The sequence below is a fragment of the Papio anubis genome, chromosome 17, assembly GCF_008728515.1.
Source record: "Papio anubis isolate 15944 chromosome 17, Panubis1.0, whole genome shotgun sequence".
Classification (NCBI taxonomy): Eukaryota; Metazoa; Chordata; class Mammalia; order Primates; family Cercopithecidae; genus Papio; species Papio anubis.
The window spans coordinates 7,022,680-7,037,520 of NC_044992.1; the positions used below are offsets into that span (position 1 = coordinate 7,022,680).

The 14,841-nt window shown below is 50.9% G+C and overlaps 1 protein-coding gene across 1 annotated transcript in view; it reads left to right on the forward strand.

The window, feature by feature from the left end:
• POLR2A (RNA polymerase II subunit A) overlaps nt 1-14,181 on the forward strand; it is a 33,281-nt gene extending 19,100 nt beyond the window's left edge. Inside the window, exons 14-29 of the mRNA XM_009189556.4 lie at nt 71-274; nt 446-668; nt 1,090-1,273; nt 1,694-1,865; nt 1,959-2,064; nt 2,160-2,365; nt 7,285-7,509; nt 8,279-8,525; nt 9,185-9,285; nt 10,970-11,074; nt 11,162-11,344; nt 11,585-11,788; nt 11,932-12,118; nt 12,253-12,366; nt 12,550-12,699; nt 12,797-14,181. Coding sequence (XP_009187820.2) covers nt 71-274; nt 446-668; nt 1,090-1,273; nt 1,694-1,865; nt 1,959-2,064; nt 2,160-2,365; nt 7,285-7,509; nt 8,279-8,525; nt 9,185-9,285; nt 10,970-11,074; nt 11,162-11,344; nt 11,585-11,788; nt 11,932-12,118; nt 12,253-12,366; nt 12,550-12,699; nt 12,797-13,743 — 3,558 coding nt within the window. The 3' untranslated portion in view covers nt 13,744-14,181. The remainder of the gene's footprint in view (nt 1-70; nt 275-445; nt 669-1,089; nt 1,274-1,693; nt 1,866-1,958; nt 2,065-2,159; nt 2,366-7,284; nt 7,510-8,278; nt 8,526-9,184; nt 9,286-10,969; nt 11,075-11,161; nt 11,345-11,584; nt 11,789-11,931; nt 12,119-12,252; nt 12,367-12,549; nt 12,700-12,796) is intronic.
• Nucleotides 14,182-14,841: the final 660 nt, after the last annotated feature.

Sequence of the window (14,841 nt, forward strand, 5' to 3'; positions counted from 1 at the left end):
AGGGAGTGTAAAGTTAGAGGGATGGGGCGGGGAGTAGGGATTGATGTCTCACCAAGAGCTCTGCCTCCAGGTCATCGAGAAGGCACACAACAACGAGCTGGAGCCCACCCCAGGGAACACTCTGCGGCAGACCTTTGAGAATCAGGTGAACCGCATTCTTAATGATGCCCGAGACAAGACTGGCTCCTCTGCTCAGAAATCCCTGTCTGAATACAACAACTTCAAGTCTATGGTCGTGTCTGGAGCTAAAGGTTCCAAGATTAACATCTCCCAGGTGAGGAGCCTTGTCTTTCCACATACGGGGCCACACTGAAGTTTGGGAGGAGGAAGGAAGGTGTTTGTATGTATTAGAGTCAGGAGGATCACGGGAGTTGGGAAGAAATCTTGGGAACTGTTATTCTTAAGGCAGAGGGAATTCAGTACACCCCACCTTTCTGTTTCCCAGGTCATTGCTGTCGTCGGGCAGCAGAACGTGGAGGGCAAACGGATTCCATTTGGCTTCAAGCACCGGACTCTGCCTCACTTCATCAAGGATGACTATGGGCCCGAGAGCCGTGGCTTTGTGGAGAACTCCTACCTAGCCGGCCTCACCCCCACCGAGTTCTTTTTCCACGCCATGGGGGGTCGTGAGGGGCTCATTGACACGGCTGTCAAGACTGCTGAGACTGGTGAGGCTTTCCTTAGGGGTCTTCCTTGGGCTGTTACCAGGGACTGCTGTAGGCTGAGAAACCCCTGACAGGTGGGGAGTGGAAATGCTCAGGCTCCTATTCCCAGGGTATAATTCTGGCCCTTGTGGAAAGAATAGAGACTCAAGAGTAGGCAAACACCCTTGTTTGGATTGCTGTGCAGCATTCCGCAGTGCAGGGATAGAGCTTTCCAGGGCTCTGCTGGCCTGTCCCATTGGGGTGGTGCCTGCTGGGCTTTTTGTCCATCTAGTGGTAGACACTGAGTTTTCATTCAAAGGCCCTAGACAAAGGGAATACTAGCTGACTCTTTTGAGAGTCAGGTAGGTTACGGCCCCAGCCTGGGTCTTTGGGCTTTGTCATCCCCTTTTTGCCTTGGGTCCTACAACTGATTACTTCCCTCCAGGATACATCCAGCGGCGACTGATCAAGTCCATGGAGTCAGTGATGGTGAAGTACGACGCGACTGTGAGGAACTCCATCAACCAGGTGGTACAGCTGCGCTACGGCGAAGATGGCCTGGCAGGCGAGAGCGTTGAGTTCCAGAACCTGGCTACGCTGAAACCTTCCAACAAGGCTTTTGAGAAGAAGTGAGGAGGCGGGCAGGCGGGTGGTTCTCGCCCCTGGGGCTCAGGGCCTGAGTAGTAGGATTCCTATACCTATTCCAGAGAGATAGCCTGGTATGTGTCTTGCACTAGAGCTTACCTTTCAACGTCCTTTTCCCACCTATCTGAAACAGCTGTGTGACACGGGGGAGGAGGTGGATGGAGGTGGATTTAAGATCAGTCCCCATTTTGTCCCTGCCGATATTATAAAGCAGATGCAGAGGGATGGGCCTGTACTCAGGTCCCACTGGCAGTCCTTGGGCCTGAATTTTTCTCTGTCCAAGATTCTTGCCTCCAAACCACTGTACCTGGTCGGCTGTGCACGTTTGGGAACCTTAGAGCGCATTTTGTGGGGACCAAGGTCCCAGAGCCTACCTGCCCACTGGCTACCCCTTGCACTTCCAGGTTCCGCTTTGATTATACCAATGAGAGGGCCCTGCGGCGCACTCTGCAGGAGGACCTGGTGAAGGACGTGCTGAGCAACGCACACATACAGAACGAGTTGGAGCGGGAATTTGAGCGGATGCGGGAGGATCGGGAGGTGCTCAGGGTCATCTTTCCAACTGGAGACAGCAAGGTGTGTGTGGCTGGGAAGTGCTAACACTAGAGATGTGCCTCCCTGGATGGCTGTCCCCAGACACAACCCTCCCTCCATATCCTCCTCCCTCAGGTTGTCCTCCCCTGTAACCTGCTGCGGATGATCTGGAACGCTCAGAAAATCTTCCACATCAACCCACGCCTTCCCTCCGACCTGCACCCCATCAAAGTGGTGGAGGGTGAGTACCTGCTTAGGGGTCTCCCAGCCAGGCTAGGGGATAGGAGACTGCTGGGCCCTGGTCTGATGATCTCCTCACCTCTAATTGGTCCCCAGGAGTCAAGGAATTGAGCAAGAAGCTGGTGATTGTGAATGGGGATGACCCACTAAGTCGGCAGGCCCAGGAAAATGCCACGCTGCTCTTCAACATCCACCTGCGGTCCACGTTGTGTTCCCGCCGCATGGCGGAGGAGTTTCGGCTCAGTGGGGAGGCCTTCGACTGGCTGCTTGGGGAGATTGAGTCCAAGTTCAACCAAGCTATTGTGAGTGTTGTTTTCCTCCTTTTACCTGTTGACTTCTGTGGTTTCCAAGAAGAGCCCACTTCTGTCCACAATCACCTAATAATAGTTGTCATTCATGGAGAGACTACTGTGTACCTTACCAAGTCCTGTGTTTGGGCCATTATCCCTTTGTACCATCATGGCTTTAAAACACTCCTAGCGGGGGAGGGTTTGTTAGTCCCACGTTGCAGAGAAAAACTGAGGTTTGGGCTGGGCGCGGTGGCTCATGCCTGTAATCCCAGCACTTTGGGAGGCCGAGGCAGTCGGATCACAAAGTCAAAAGATGGAGACCATCCTGGCCAACATGGTAAAACCCTGTCTCTACTAAAAATACAAAAATTAGCTGGGTGTGGTGGCGTGCGCCTGTAGTCCCAGCTACTCTCGGGAGGCTGAGGCAGGAGAATCACTTGAACCCTTGGAGGCGGAGGTTGCAGTGAGCTGAGATCATGCCACTGCACTCCATCCTGGTGACAGAGCGAGACTCCGTCAAAAAAAAAACAAAAAAACTCAGGCTTGGAGAGAGAGACTGGATTGTATGATGGTCATATAGGAAGTAAGTGGCATGACTAGGATATGACATAGAATTCTTTTTTTGTTCTTCTTCCCTACACTCCCTGCTGTGTGCAGAGTCTAATTTAGATAAAGATAGGGAATTAGGGCTGGGTATAATGGCTCACGCCCATAATCCCAGCACTTTGGGAGGCCGAGGTGGGTGGGTGGGTCAGGAGTTCGAGACCAGCCTAACCAACATGGTGAAATACAAAAATTAGCCAGGTGTGGTGGTGCGCGCCTGTAATCCCAGCTACTTGGGAGGCTGAGGCAGGAGAATCGCTTGAACCTAGGAGGCGGAGGTTGCGGTGAGCTGAGATTACACCTTTGCACTCCAGCCTGGGCAACAGAGCGAGACTCTTGTCTCAAAAAAAAAAAAAGGAGTAAATAGAAAAAAAGATTTATAGATAGTGGAATATGCTTTCATTGGCTTTAAGGATTTTATAGGATAATAGGGTAAAGCACTGTCATAGGTGTACCTCTGAACCTGTTTACTGTAAGTCAATTTTTATAAATTAAATAATTAAAAATGTATTAGGGAACACCATAGAACATGGCTGAAAGAAATTTAAAAAGACCTAAATGAAGCTGGGTGCTGTGGCCTACTCCTGTAATCCCAGCACTTTGGGAGACTGAGGTGGGCAGATCACCTGAGGTCAGGAGTTCGAGAACAGCCTGACCAACAGGAAGAAACCCCACCTTTACTAAAAATACAAAATTAGCTGGGTGTGGTGGCATATGCCTGTAATCCCAGCTGCTCGGGAGGTGAGACAGGAGAATCACCTGAACCTGGGGGTGGAGGTTGCAGTGACCCGAGATTGCGCCATTGCACTCTAGCCTGGGCAACAAGAGTGAGACTCTGTATTTTTTTTTTTTTTTTAAACCCCTAAATGAAAGACCTCTCGTGTTCATGGATTGGAAGACTTAATATTGTTGAATAGCACTACTTCCCAAAGTGAGCTGTATAGATCCGATATAATCCCTATCAAAATTCCAACTGGTTTTTTTCACAGACATTTACAACTTGATGTTAAAATTCATATGGAAATGCAAAGGATATAGTATAGCCAAGACAATATTTAAAAGTAACAAAAGTTGGACAACTCACATTCCCTGATTTCAAAACTTACTACAAAGCTACAGTAAGCAAGACAGTGTGTTCTGTCATAAAGATACATATAAAGACTGATAGAGTAGAATTGAGAGTCCAGAAATAAACCCTCACATTTATGGTCACTTGATTTTTTGCAAGAGTCCCAATTTAATTAAATGGTGTAAGAATACTCTTGTTAGCAAATACTGCTAGGGCAACTAGATACCCACATGCAGAAGAATGAAGTTGGATTCCTACCTCATACCATGTACAAAAACTATCTCAAAATGCCTAAATTCAAGAGCTGACACTATAAAAATACTCTGAGAAGGAAACTTGAATAAGTCTTCATGACTGGCTTAGGCAGTGAATTCTTAGGTATGACACCAAAAGTATAAGCATCCAAAGGAAAAAATAGATGAATTGGACTTCATCAAAATTTAAAACTTCATGGTTCATAGTACACTATCAAGAAAGTAAAAAGAAAACACAGAGAATGGGAGAAAATATTTGGAAGTCATCTGATAAGGGCCATACATATAGAATATGTAAAGGACAATATAGCAGGTCAACAATAAAAAGTCTCAATGGATTTCAATACTTGTTTCCTGGGTGGGCGTGGTGGCTCACGCCTGTAATCCCAGTACTTTAGGAGGCTGAGGCGGGTGGATCACCTGAGGTCGGGAGTTTGAGACCAGCCTGACCAACATGGAGAAACACCATCTCTACTAAAAATACAAAATTAGCCGGGCTTGGTGGCGCATGCCTGTAATCCGAGTTACTCGGGAGGCTGAGGCAGGAGAATCACTTGAACCCGGGAGGTGGAGGTTGCAGTCAGCCAAGATCGTGCCATTGCACTCCAGCCTGGGCAACAAGAGTGAGATTCCATATCCAAAATAATAATAAAAGGCCAGGCACGGTGGCTCATGCCTGTAACCCCAGCTTTGGGAGGCCAAAAGGGGGTGGATCCACGAGGTCAGGAGATAAGAGACCATCCTGGCTAACATGGTGAAACCCCGTCTCTACTAAAAAAAAAATACAAAAAATGAGCCGGGCGTGGTGGCAGGTGCCTGTAGTCCCAGCTACTCGGGAGGCTGAGGCAGGAGAATGGTGTGAACCTGGGAGGCGGAGGTTGCAGTGAGCCGAGACCGCGCCACTGCACTCCAGCCTGGGCGACAGAGCAAGACTCTGTCTCAAAAAAAATAATAATAATAAAATTTAAAAACATGTTTCCCCGAAGAAGAGTACTACTTATGCAAATGATCAGTAAGTGCATGAAAAGATCCTCAACATCATTAGCCATCAGGGATAATGCACATGAAACCAGAGCGATGTGCCACTTCATGTCCACTAGTGTGACTGTAATCCAAGCACAGATAATAACAAGTGTTGACAAGGATGTGGAAAAATTAGAACCCTCATACATTGCTAGTAGAAAAGGTACAACTGCTTTAGGAAGTTAAACATAGAGTTACCATATGGCCCAGCAGTTTCATTCCTAGATCTATATATATACACACACACACACACACACACACAGTCAAGAGAACAGAAAGCATATGGCCACGCAAACATTTATACACAAATGTTCATATCAGTGTTACTGTAGTTAAGCAGTGAAAACAACTTAAGTGTCCACTGATGAATGTATAAGCAAAATGTGGTAGATCGCATATCCATTCGAGGGAACATCATTGAGCAATAAAAAGTAATGAACAGGCTGGGCGTGGTGGCTCACGCCGGTAATCCCAGCACTTTGGGAGGCCGAGGCAGGCAGATCACTTGAGGTCAGGAGTTCCAGAAGAGCCTGCCCAACATGGTGAAACCTCATCTCTACCAAAAATAGGAAAATTAGCCAGGTGTGGTGGCACACACTTGTTATCCCAGCTACTTGGGAGGCTAAGGCAGGAGGATCACTTGAACCTGGGCAGCAGAGGTTGCAGTGAGCTGAGTGAGATTGCATCACTGTACTCCAGCCTGGGCAACAGAGGGAGACCGTCTCAAAAAAAAAGTAACAGCCAAGCACAGTGGCTGATGTCTATAATCCTAGCTCTTTGGGAGGCTGAGGTAGGAAGATTGCTTGAGCCCAGAAGTTCAAGACCACCCTTGGGCACATGGCAAAACCCCATGTACAAAAAAATTTAGCCGGGTGTGGTGGAGTGCCCCTGTAATCACAGCTACTTGGGAGGCTGAGGTGGGAGGATCACCTGAGGCCAGTAGGTTGAGGCTGCATTAGTGAGCTGAGATCATGCTACTGTACTTCAGCCTGGGTGACAGTGAGACTCTTAAGAAAAAAAAAAAAGTAATGAGCTGTCAAGCCACAGAAAGACAGTGATAAGCCAGATGCGGTGGCTTATAACTATAATCTCAACACTTTGGGAGGCCAAGGCAGGAGGTTCACCAGAGCCCAGGAGTTGGAGACCAGCCTGGGCAACATTAACGAAATCCTGTCTCTACCAGTGATGAACTTTAAATGTATATTTACTTAGTGGAAGAAGTTAGTCTGAAAAAGTTAGATACTGTGTGATTACAGTTTAATTTCATACGTGACTATCTCATAACATACGGGGAGCTTCCTATTTAGCTGTTATAGAATGAATATTTACCCAGTAATTTTAATATAGGTTTAGAAGTTTGAATCTTGGCCAGGTGCAGAGGCTCACACCTGTAATCCTAGCACTTTGGGAGGCCGAGGCGGGTGGATCACTTGAGGTTGGGAGTTTGAGACCAGCCTGACCAACATGGTGAAACCCCGTCTCTACTAAAGATACAAAAAAATATTAGCTGGGTGTGGTGGCACACACCTGTAATACCAGCTACTTGGGAGGCTGAGGCAGGAGAATTGCTTGAACCTGGGAGGCAGAAGTTGCAGGGAGGCAGAAGTTGCAGTGAGCCAAGATTGCGCCATTGCACTCCATCCTGGGCGACAGGGTGAGATTCCATCTCAGAAAAAAAAAAAAAAAAGAAATTTGGATCTCAGATGGTATAGTAGCTTTCTTGGGATGTGCTGCATACCAGGTGCCAAATGGTGTCCTATAAATGGAAGCTCTTGTGTGAGGAAGGGGATGATCAAATAGGAGTTTCTTTTTTTTTCTTTTAGAGTTTGTCTGCCTTTTCCAAACTTATCTACCCATGTCCTTTAAGGTTAGCAGTTCTGGCCCTGACTGTGATAAGCCAGATGCGGATCCGCATCCTGCTCTCATTAACCGAAAGAGAGGCGTTGGCTTTGTCTGATGCTAGCTTTTCCTCTTTTCCTTAGGCCCATCCTGGGGAAATGGTGGGAGCTCTGGCTGCACAGTCCCTTGGAGAACCTGCCACCCAGATGACCTTGAATACCTTCCACTATGCTGGTGTGTCTGCCAAGAATGTGACGCTGGGTGTGCCCCGACTTAAGGAGCTCATCAACATTTCCAAGAAGCCAAAGACCCCTTCACTTACTGTCTTCTTGTTGGGCCAGTCTGCTCGAGATGCTGAGAGAGCCAAGGTAGGGATCCAGGGGTGCTGGGCTTCTTGGCAGGAAGAAAAGAACAACTCAACTGGGCGTGATGGCTCACGCCTGTAATCCCAGCACTTTGGGAGGCCAAGGCGGGTGGATCACCTGAGGTCAGGAGTTGAAGACCAACCTGGCCAACGTGGTGAAACACCGTCTCTACTAAAAATATAAAAATTAGCTGGGCGTGGTGGCGCGTGCCTGTAATCCCAGCTACCTGTAGGGGCGGAGGCAGGAGGATCGCTTGAACCTGGGAGGCAGAGGTTGCAGTGAGCTGAGATTGTGCCACTGCCCTCCAGCTTGGACAAGAGCGAGACTCCATCTCAAAAAAAAAAACAAAAGAAGAACTCTTCCCGTTGAATAAAGGGTTTTGGATTCCCTTGATAAGGAGAGTTAGAAGAGGCCTTTAGAGGCCGGGCACGGTGGCTCACGCCTGTAATCCCAGCACTTTGGGAGGCTGAGATGGGCGGATCACGAGGTCAGGAGATCAAGACTATCCTGGCTAACACAGTGAAACCCCGTCTCTACTAAAAATACAAAAAATTAGCCGGGCGTGGTGGCGGGCGCCTGTAGTCCCAGCTACTCAGGAGGCTGAGGCAGGAGAATGGCGTGAACCCAGAGGGGCGGAGCTTGCAGTGAGTGGAGATCGCGCCACTGCACTCCAGCCTAGGGGACAGAGTGAGACTCCGTCTCAAAAAAAAAAAAAAAAAAAGCCTTTAGAGCTACTCGGTTCTCTGTGTCATGGACTTCTCTCTGTTCCCAGGATATTCTGTGCCGCCTGGAGCATACAACGTTGAGGAAGGTGACTGCCAACACAGCCATCTACTATGACCCCAACCCCCAGAGCACGGTGGTGGCAGAGGACCAAGAGTGGGTGAATGTCTACTATGAAATGCCTGACTTTGATGTGGCCCGAATCTCCCCCTGGCTGTTGCGGGTGGAGCTGGATCGGAAGCACATGACTGATCGGAAGCTGACCATGGAGCAGATTGCTGAAAAGATCAATGCTGGTAAGCCTAGGAGGGCAGGCCTGGCTCAGGAGCCCCACTGTCTGTGCCACCACCTGTCGTGTTCACTGCACTTGAGCCCCTAAAGAGCTACCCACCCTCACTCCGTCCACGTACCAGTTCCACCCATCCAAGGCATCCTCCAACTCTCCAGGTCCCCTCTGCACTCCCTTTCTCTTCTCAGTGGTCCCCCTTCCCCTTTCCGAGGGCTTTTATGAAAAAGGAAGTTTCTGGCCGGGCGCGGTGGCTCAAGCCTGTAATCCCAGCACTTTGGGAGGCCGAGGCGGGTGGATCACGAGGTCAGGAGATCGAGATCATCCGGGCTAACATGGTGAAACCCCGTCTCTACTAAAAATACAAAAAACTAGCCAGGCGAGGTGGCGGGCGCCTGTAGTCCCAGCTACTCGGAGGCTGAGGCAGGAGAATGGCGTGAACCTGGGAGGCGGAGCTTGCAGTGAGCCGAGATCGCGCCACTGCACTCCAGCCTGGGTGACACAGCGCGAGACTCCGTCTCAAAAAAAAAAAAAAAAAAAGAAAAAGGAAGTTTCTGTGAGGAGGAGTGGGAAGCCAAAAGAGCCTTGCTCAGAGGGAGCTGCGAATGGACAGTGCCTGCGGCCAGTCCTGTTAGCTGCAGCCTTTCTCATGGCTCCTCATCCCACCAGGTTTTGGTGATGACTTGAACTGCATCTTTAATGATGACAACGCAGAGAAGCTGGTGCTCCGTATTCGCATCATGAACAGCGATGAGAACAAGATGCAGGAGGTAATAGGGGATCTAGGAAGAAGTTGATGTGTCACGTGTAGAACTCATGAATCATGTTAGGGACCAAAGAAGAGAAGATGCAGTCAGCACTGAGGGGGACCGGGCGCGGGGGCCAGGCCTGTAATCCCAGCACTGAGGGGGGCTGGGCGCGGGGCCCCGGGCCTGTAATCCCAGTACTGTGGGAGGCTGAGGTGGGTGGATCACCTGAGGTCAGCCTGACCAACACAGAGAAACCCCATCTCGTGTTACTAAAAATACAAAATTAGCCAGCCATGGTGGTGCGTGCCTGTAATCCCAGCTACTCGGGAGACTGAGGCAGGAGAATGGCTTGAACCCAGGAGGCGGAGGTTGTGGTGAGCCAAGATCATGCCATTGCACTCCAACGTGGGCAACAAGAGTGAAACTCCGTCTCAAACAATAAACATTGAGGGGTGGGTCGTACCCACCTAATTTCGGGATAGGGAATGGTGATGAGCAACGATTTTCAAAACCCACAGCACCGGCTGAGTAGATAAAACAGCTGGTGTTGAAATAGGAGATAGGAGTGCCTCCCTGTTGCCCTGTCCCCTGGCTTTCCTCCCCTGAGCCTCCTGCAGCTTGCTTTGCTTAGGGAATACAAACCCCAGCCCTGAGGCAGGGGCCAGACTTGGGGGCAGGTTGCATAGTAGGAATTGCTATGTCCTAGGGGAAGTCGTGTGACAGGCATAACAAGACCCATGAAAAGGCTGGATCAGTGACTTCACTCCTGGGCATGGCTCCTGCAATATTTGTTTAGCACATGTTGGTGCCTGATGCTTTAGTAATAAAAACTGAAGAACTCAGGCCGGGCGTGGTGGCTCAGACTTGTAATCCCAGCACTTTGGGAGGCCGAGGCGGGCAGATTACCTGAGGTCAGGAGTTGGACACCAGCTTGACCAACATGGAGAAACCCCGTCTCTACTGAAAATACAAAATTAGCCGGGCATGGTGGTGCATGCCTGTAATCTCAGTTACTCGGGAGGCTGAGGCAGGAGAACCGCTTGAACCTGGGAGGTGGAGGTTGCAGTGAGGTAAGATGGCGCCATTGCACTCCAGCCTGGGCAACAAGAGTGAGACTCCATCTCAAAAAAAAAAAAAAAAAAAAAACTGAAGAACTCACTAACTACTGAACCTGCTGTCAGAAAACAGTTATAAAAGCATTGATAGGTCTTGATGGAATACAATATATGGCCATTAAAAGAGATCACTGTCATGCCAGCGGCAGCCTAGGTGAACATGGGGTTAAGTGCTGGAGCAGGGAATGGTGTGTGTTTGGGTACAGTGGTTGGAGGACGTGACACTTTGATGGAGCCCGCCTCTCGCTAGGCAGGACTGCACCAGAGTGGAAGTTGTGATAGGTTGGTGGGATTTGGGTGCCTTTCCTTAGGCTGCTTTTAATATTGTAAAATCAGGATAAAAAGTCTCACTGGAGAATTGCTGGAACCTGGGGGGTAGAGGTTGCCGTGAGCCGAGATCGTGCCATTGCACTCCAGCCCAGGCTGATAACAGCGAAACTCCGTCTCAAAAAAAAAAAACTGTCCCACTGGAAGTGTGAGGGGCAGAGCCTGGTGACTGACTTGTTAGGCCCTCAAGGAGGCTGTAGTTGGAGGTGAGAGCTGGGGAAGAGACCAGAGGATGCCGAGTGCTGACCTCACTCTCGCTGCAGGAGGAAGAGGTGGTGGATAAGATGGATGATGATGTCTTCCTGCGCTGCATTGAGTCCAACATGCTGACAGATATGACCCTGCAGGGCATCGAGCAGATCAGCAAGGTCAGCCGTCCCCTCCGCCACCGCCTTCCTCCTCCCGCTCCCCGACTCCCCGCCCTGCCCACCCTGAGCACGCTGTCTTTCCCACAGGTGTACATGCACTTGCCACAGACAGACAACAAGAAGAAAATCATCATCACAGAGGACGGGGAATTCAAGGCCCTGCAGGAGTGGATCCTGGAGACGGACGGCGTGAGCTTGATGCGGGTGCTAAGTGAGAAGGATGTGGACCCCGTGCGCACCACGTCCAATGACATCGTGGAGATCTTCACGGTGAGCCCTAGTGTGCTGCCCAGCGGCCTTTCGTGGATCTCTGGCTCTCAGGCCCCTCATTCTGTGCTGTCCACTCACAGGATTTCCTCAGGCTCAGACTTTTTCTGCCTGAATCCATTTCTGAGTGTGGGATGTCCTGGCTCCTGACCCCCTCCCTGGATCTGGGTGGTGGCAGAAGCAGGAAAGAGAGCAGAGTTGCTCAGTCCTGACCCTCCCGTCTGCTTCCCTCCCCTGTGCCAGGTGCTGGGCATTGAAGCTGTGCGGAAGGCCCTGGAGCGGGAGCTGTACCATGTCATCTCGTTTGATGGCTCCTATGTCAATTACCGACACTTGGCTCTCTTGTGTGATACCATGACCTGTCGTGGCCATTTGATGGCCATCACCCGACACGGAGTCAACCGCCAGGACACAGGACCACTCATGAAGTGTTCCTTTGAGGAAACGGTAACAGTGGAATTTATGAATAGGGCAGAAGGAGGGAGCAGTGTGGGAAGAAGGGCGCCCACTTTGGGCGGCTGGGCTGTGGTGATGGGACAGCCAGGTGCTGTGTGTGGTGGGGTCTCATGGGGCCTGTCTGCTCTGTTCAGGTGGATGTGCTTATGGAAGCAGCCGCACACGGCGAGAGCGACCCCATGAAGGGGGTCTCTGAAAATATCATGCTGGGCCAGCTGGCTCCAGCCGGCACTGGCTGCTTTGACCTACTGCTTGATGCAGAGAAGTGCAAGTATGGCATGGAGATCCCCACCAATATACCCGGCCTGGGGGCTGCTGGACGTGAGTATGAGGCCCTAGCTGCCCAGTACCTGCCTGCATTGGCGAGGCGGTGGGGCAGGCCATGGGTGGGAGGGTGTCACTAGTCTGTTGTTGCTGTTCTTGCTCCTCACGATTTCCTGTGTGCCTCTTTGCAGCCACCGGCATGTTCTTTGGCTCAGCACCCAGTCCCATGGGTGGAATCTCTCCTGCCATGACGCCTTGGAACCAGGGTGCAACCCCTGCCTACGGCGCCTGGTCCCCCAGTGTTGGTGAGTAACCTGATCCAGGAAGAGGGCCCTCCAGGTGGTTCAGAGGTGGGTGAGCTGGGATCATGAACAGCAGCCATTGTTGGAACTCTTGAAGGCCGCAGAGGGCTATTGAAAGGTGGGCAGGAAGAATTGGGGGCATTTGATCTTCAGCTCTGGCCTTAACTTGCTTTTCTCACTCTATAGGGAGTGGAATGACCCCAGGGGCAGCTGGCTTCTCTCCCAGTGCTGCATCAGATGCCAGTGGCTTCAGCCCAGGTTACTCCCCTGCCTGGTCTCCCACACCCGGCTCCCCGGGGTCCCCGGGTCCCTCAAGCCCTTACATCCCTTCACCAGGTGAGCTGTCGCCATCTGTCGGGCCAGGTTTGTTTCCTCCTCAGTTCTGGGTGAGTCTGTCCATTACTCATCTCCTTTGTTGGCTGTTTCCCCACAGGTGGTGCCATGTCTCCCAGCTACTCGCCAACGTCACCTGCCTACGAGCCCCGCTCTCCTGGGGGCTACACACCCCAGAGTCCCTCTTATTCCCCCACTTCACCCTCCTACTCCCCTACCTCTCCATCATATTCTCCAACCAGTCCCAACTATAGTCCCACATCACCCAGCTACTCCCCGACCTCTCCCAGCTACTCGCCCACCTCTCCCAGCTACTCGCCCACCTCTCCCAGCTACTCACCCACCTCTCCCAGCTACTCACCCACCTCTCCCAGCTACTCGCCCACTTCCCCTAGCTACTCGCCCACCTCTCCCAGCTACTCGCCGACATCTCCCAGCTACTCGCCAACATCTCCCAGCTACTCGCCAACTTCACCCAGCTATTCTCCCACTTCCCCCAGCTACTCACCAACCTCTCCAAGCTATTCACCCACCTCCCCCAGCTACTCACCCACTTCCCCAAGTTACTCACCCACCAGCCCGAACTATTCTCCAACCAGTCCCAATTACACCCCAACGTCACCCAGCTACAGCCCAACCTCACCCAAGTACACCCCAACCAGTCCTTCCTACAGTCCCAGCTCCCCAGAGTATACCCCAACCTCCCCCAAGTACTCACCTACCAGTCCCAAATATTCACCCACCTCTCCCAAGTACTCTCCTACCAGTCCCACCTATTCACCCACCACCCCGAAATACTCCCCAACATCCCCTACTTATTCCCCAACCTCTCCAGTCTACACCCCAACCTCTCCCAAGTACTCACCTACTAGTCCCACTTACTCGCCCACTTCTCCCAAGTACTCACCCACCAGTCCCACCTACTCGCCCACCTCTCCCAAAGGCTCGACTTACTCTCCCACTTCCCCTGGTTACTCGCCCACCAGCCCCACCTACAGCCTCACCAGCCCGGCCATCAGCCCGGATGACAGTGATGAGGAGAACTGAGGGCTCGTGGGGTGCGGCAGCGGGCTAGGGTCCAGGGCAGCTTGCCCATGCTGCTGTGCAGTTCTTGCTTCCCTCGTGGGGTGTCACCCCCAGCCCAGCTCCCTTGTACATAAACGCCTTGTGGCAGAGCTCTTGGTGAACTTCTGGATCCCGTTTCTGATGCAGATTCTTGTCTCGTTCTCCACTCATGCTGTCAGAACCCACTGGCCCAGTGGTGTTCTCGTTCCTACCCCACCCACCCCTTGCCTGTCCCCAAATTGAAGATCCTTCCTTGCCTGTGACTTGATGTGGGGGCGGGTAAAGGGCATTTTAACTTAGGGGTAGTTCCTGCTCTGAGTGGTTACAGCTGATCCTCGAGAAGAACAAAGCTAAAGCTGCCTTTTGTCTGTTATTTTATTTTTTTGAAGTTTAAATAAAGTTTACTAATTTTGACCAAAAGTGTGACCATGGAGTGCTTCATTGGGATTCAGGGGACCCACAGGCCCTGCCTCCTGCCTCCTGCCTCCTGCCTGGGCTGCTGCTGATCTGTTAGTGGGAGGGGACCTTCCAGTCACTGAGCCCGCGCACAGCCCCTGCTCTGTGCTGAGTTTGTTGTAGTCACAACAGATGCAGCTCTTTTCCTGCATTAAGGTGATACTAGCCATAACAGCTTTTTAACCTGTTTTACTGATCGTCATAAATAATTTGGAAAGTGTAGAAAGGTATAATGCAGAGGGGGAAAAATGATCACCCTTAATCCCACCACTAGGAGGCATACTTTCTTTTGTATTTTTTTCCTACACTTTTCTTGAGTCACTAACAAATGAACAAAAATGTACTTTTATTTTGGCCTCAAACCAAGAATGAAAAGATGATATAGATGCTGTAATACAGAAGCTGAAGTTAAAGGATTTGGGGGTAATATGTTGGTTTTAGCTGGCCATTTTTTCCCCTTTCATTAGCACCTTAATGTGGGTATCAATGTTCTACATCCTCTGCAAGTCATTTCTGGTTTATTTTAGGTATTTTTATTTTATTTATTTTTGAGACAGTTTCGCTCTGTCACCCAGGCTGGAGTGCAGTGGCACAGTCTCGGCTCACTGCAACCTCTGCCTCCCA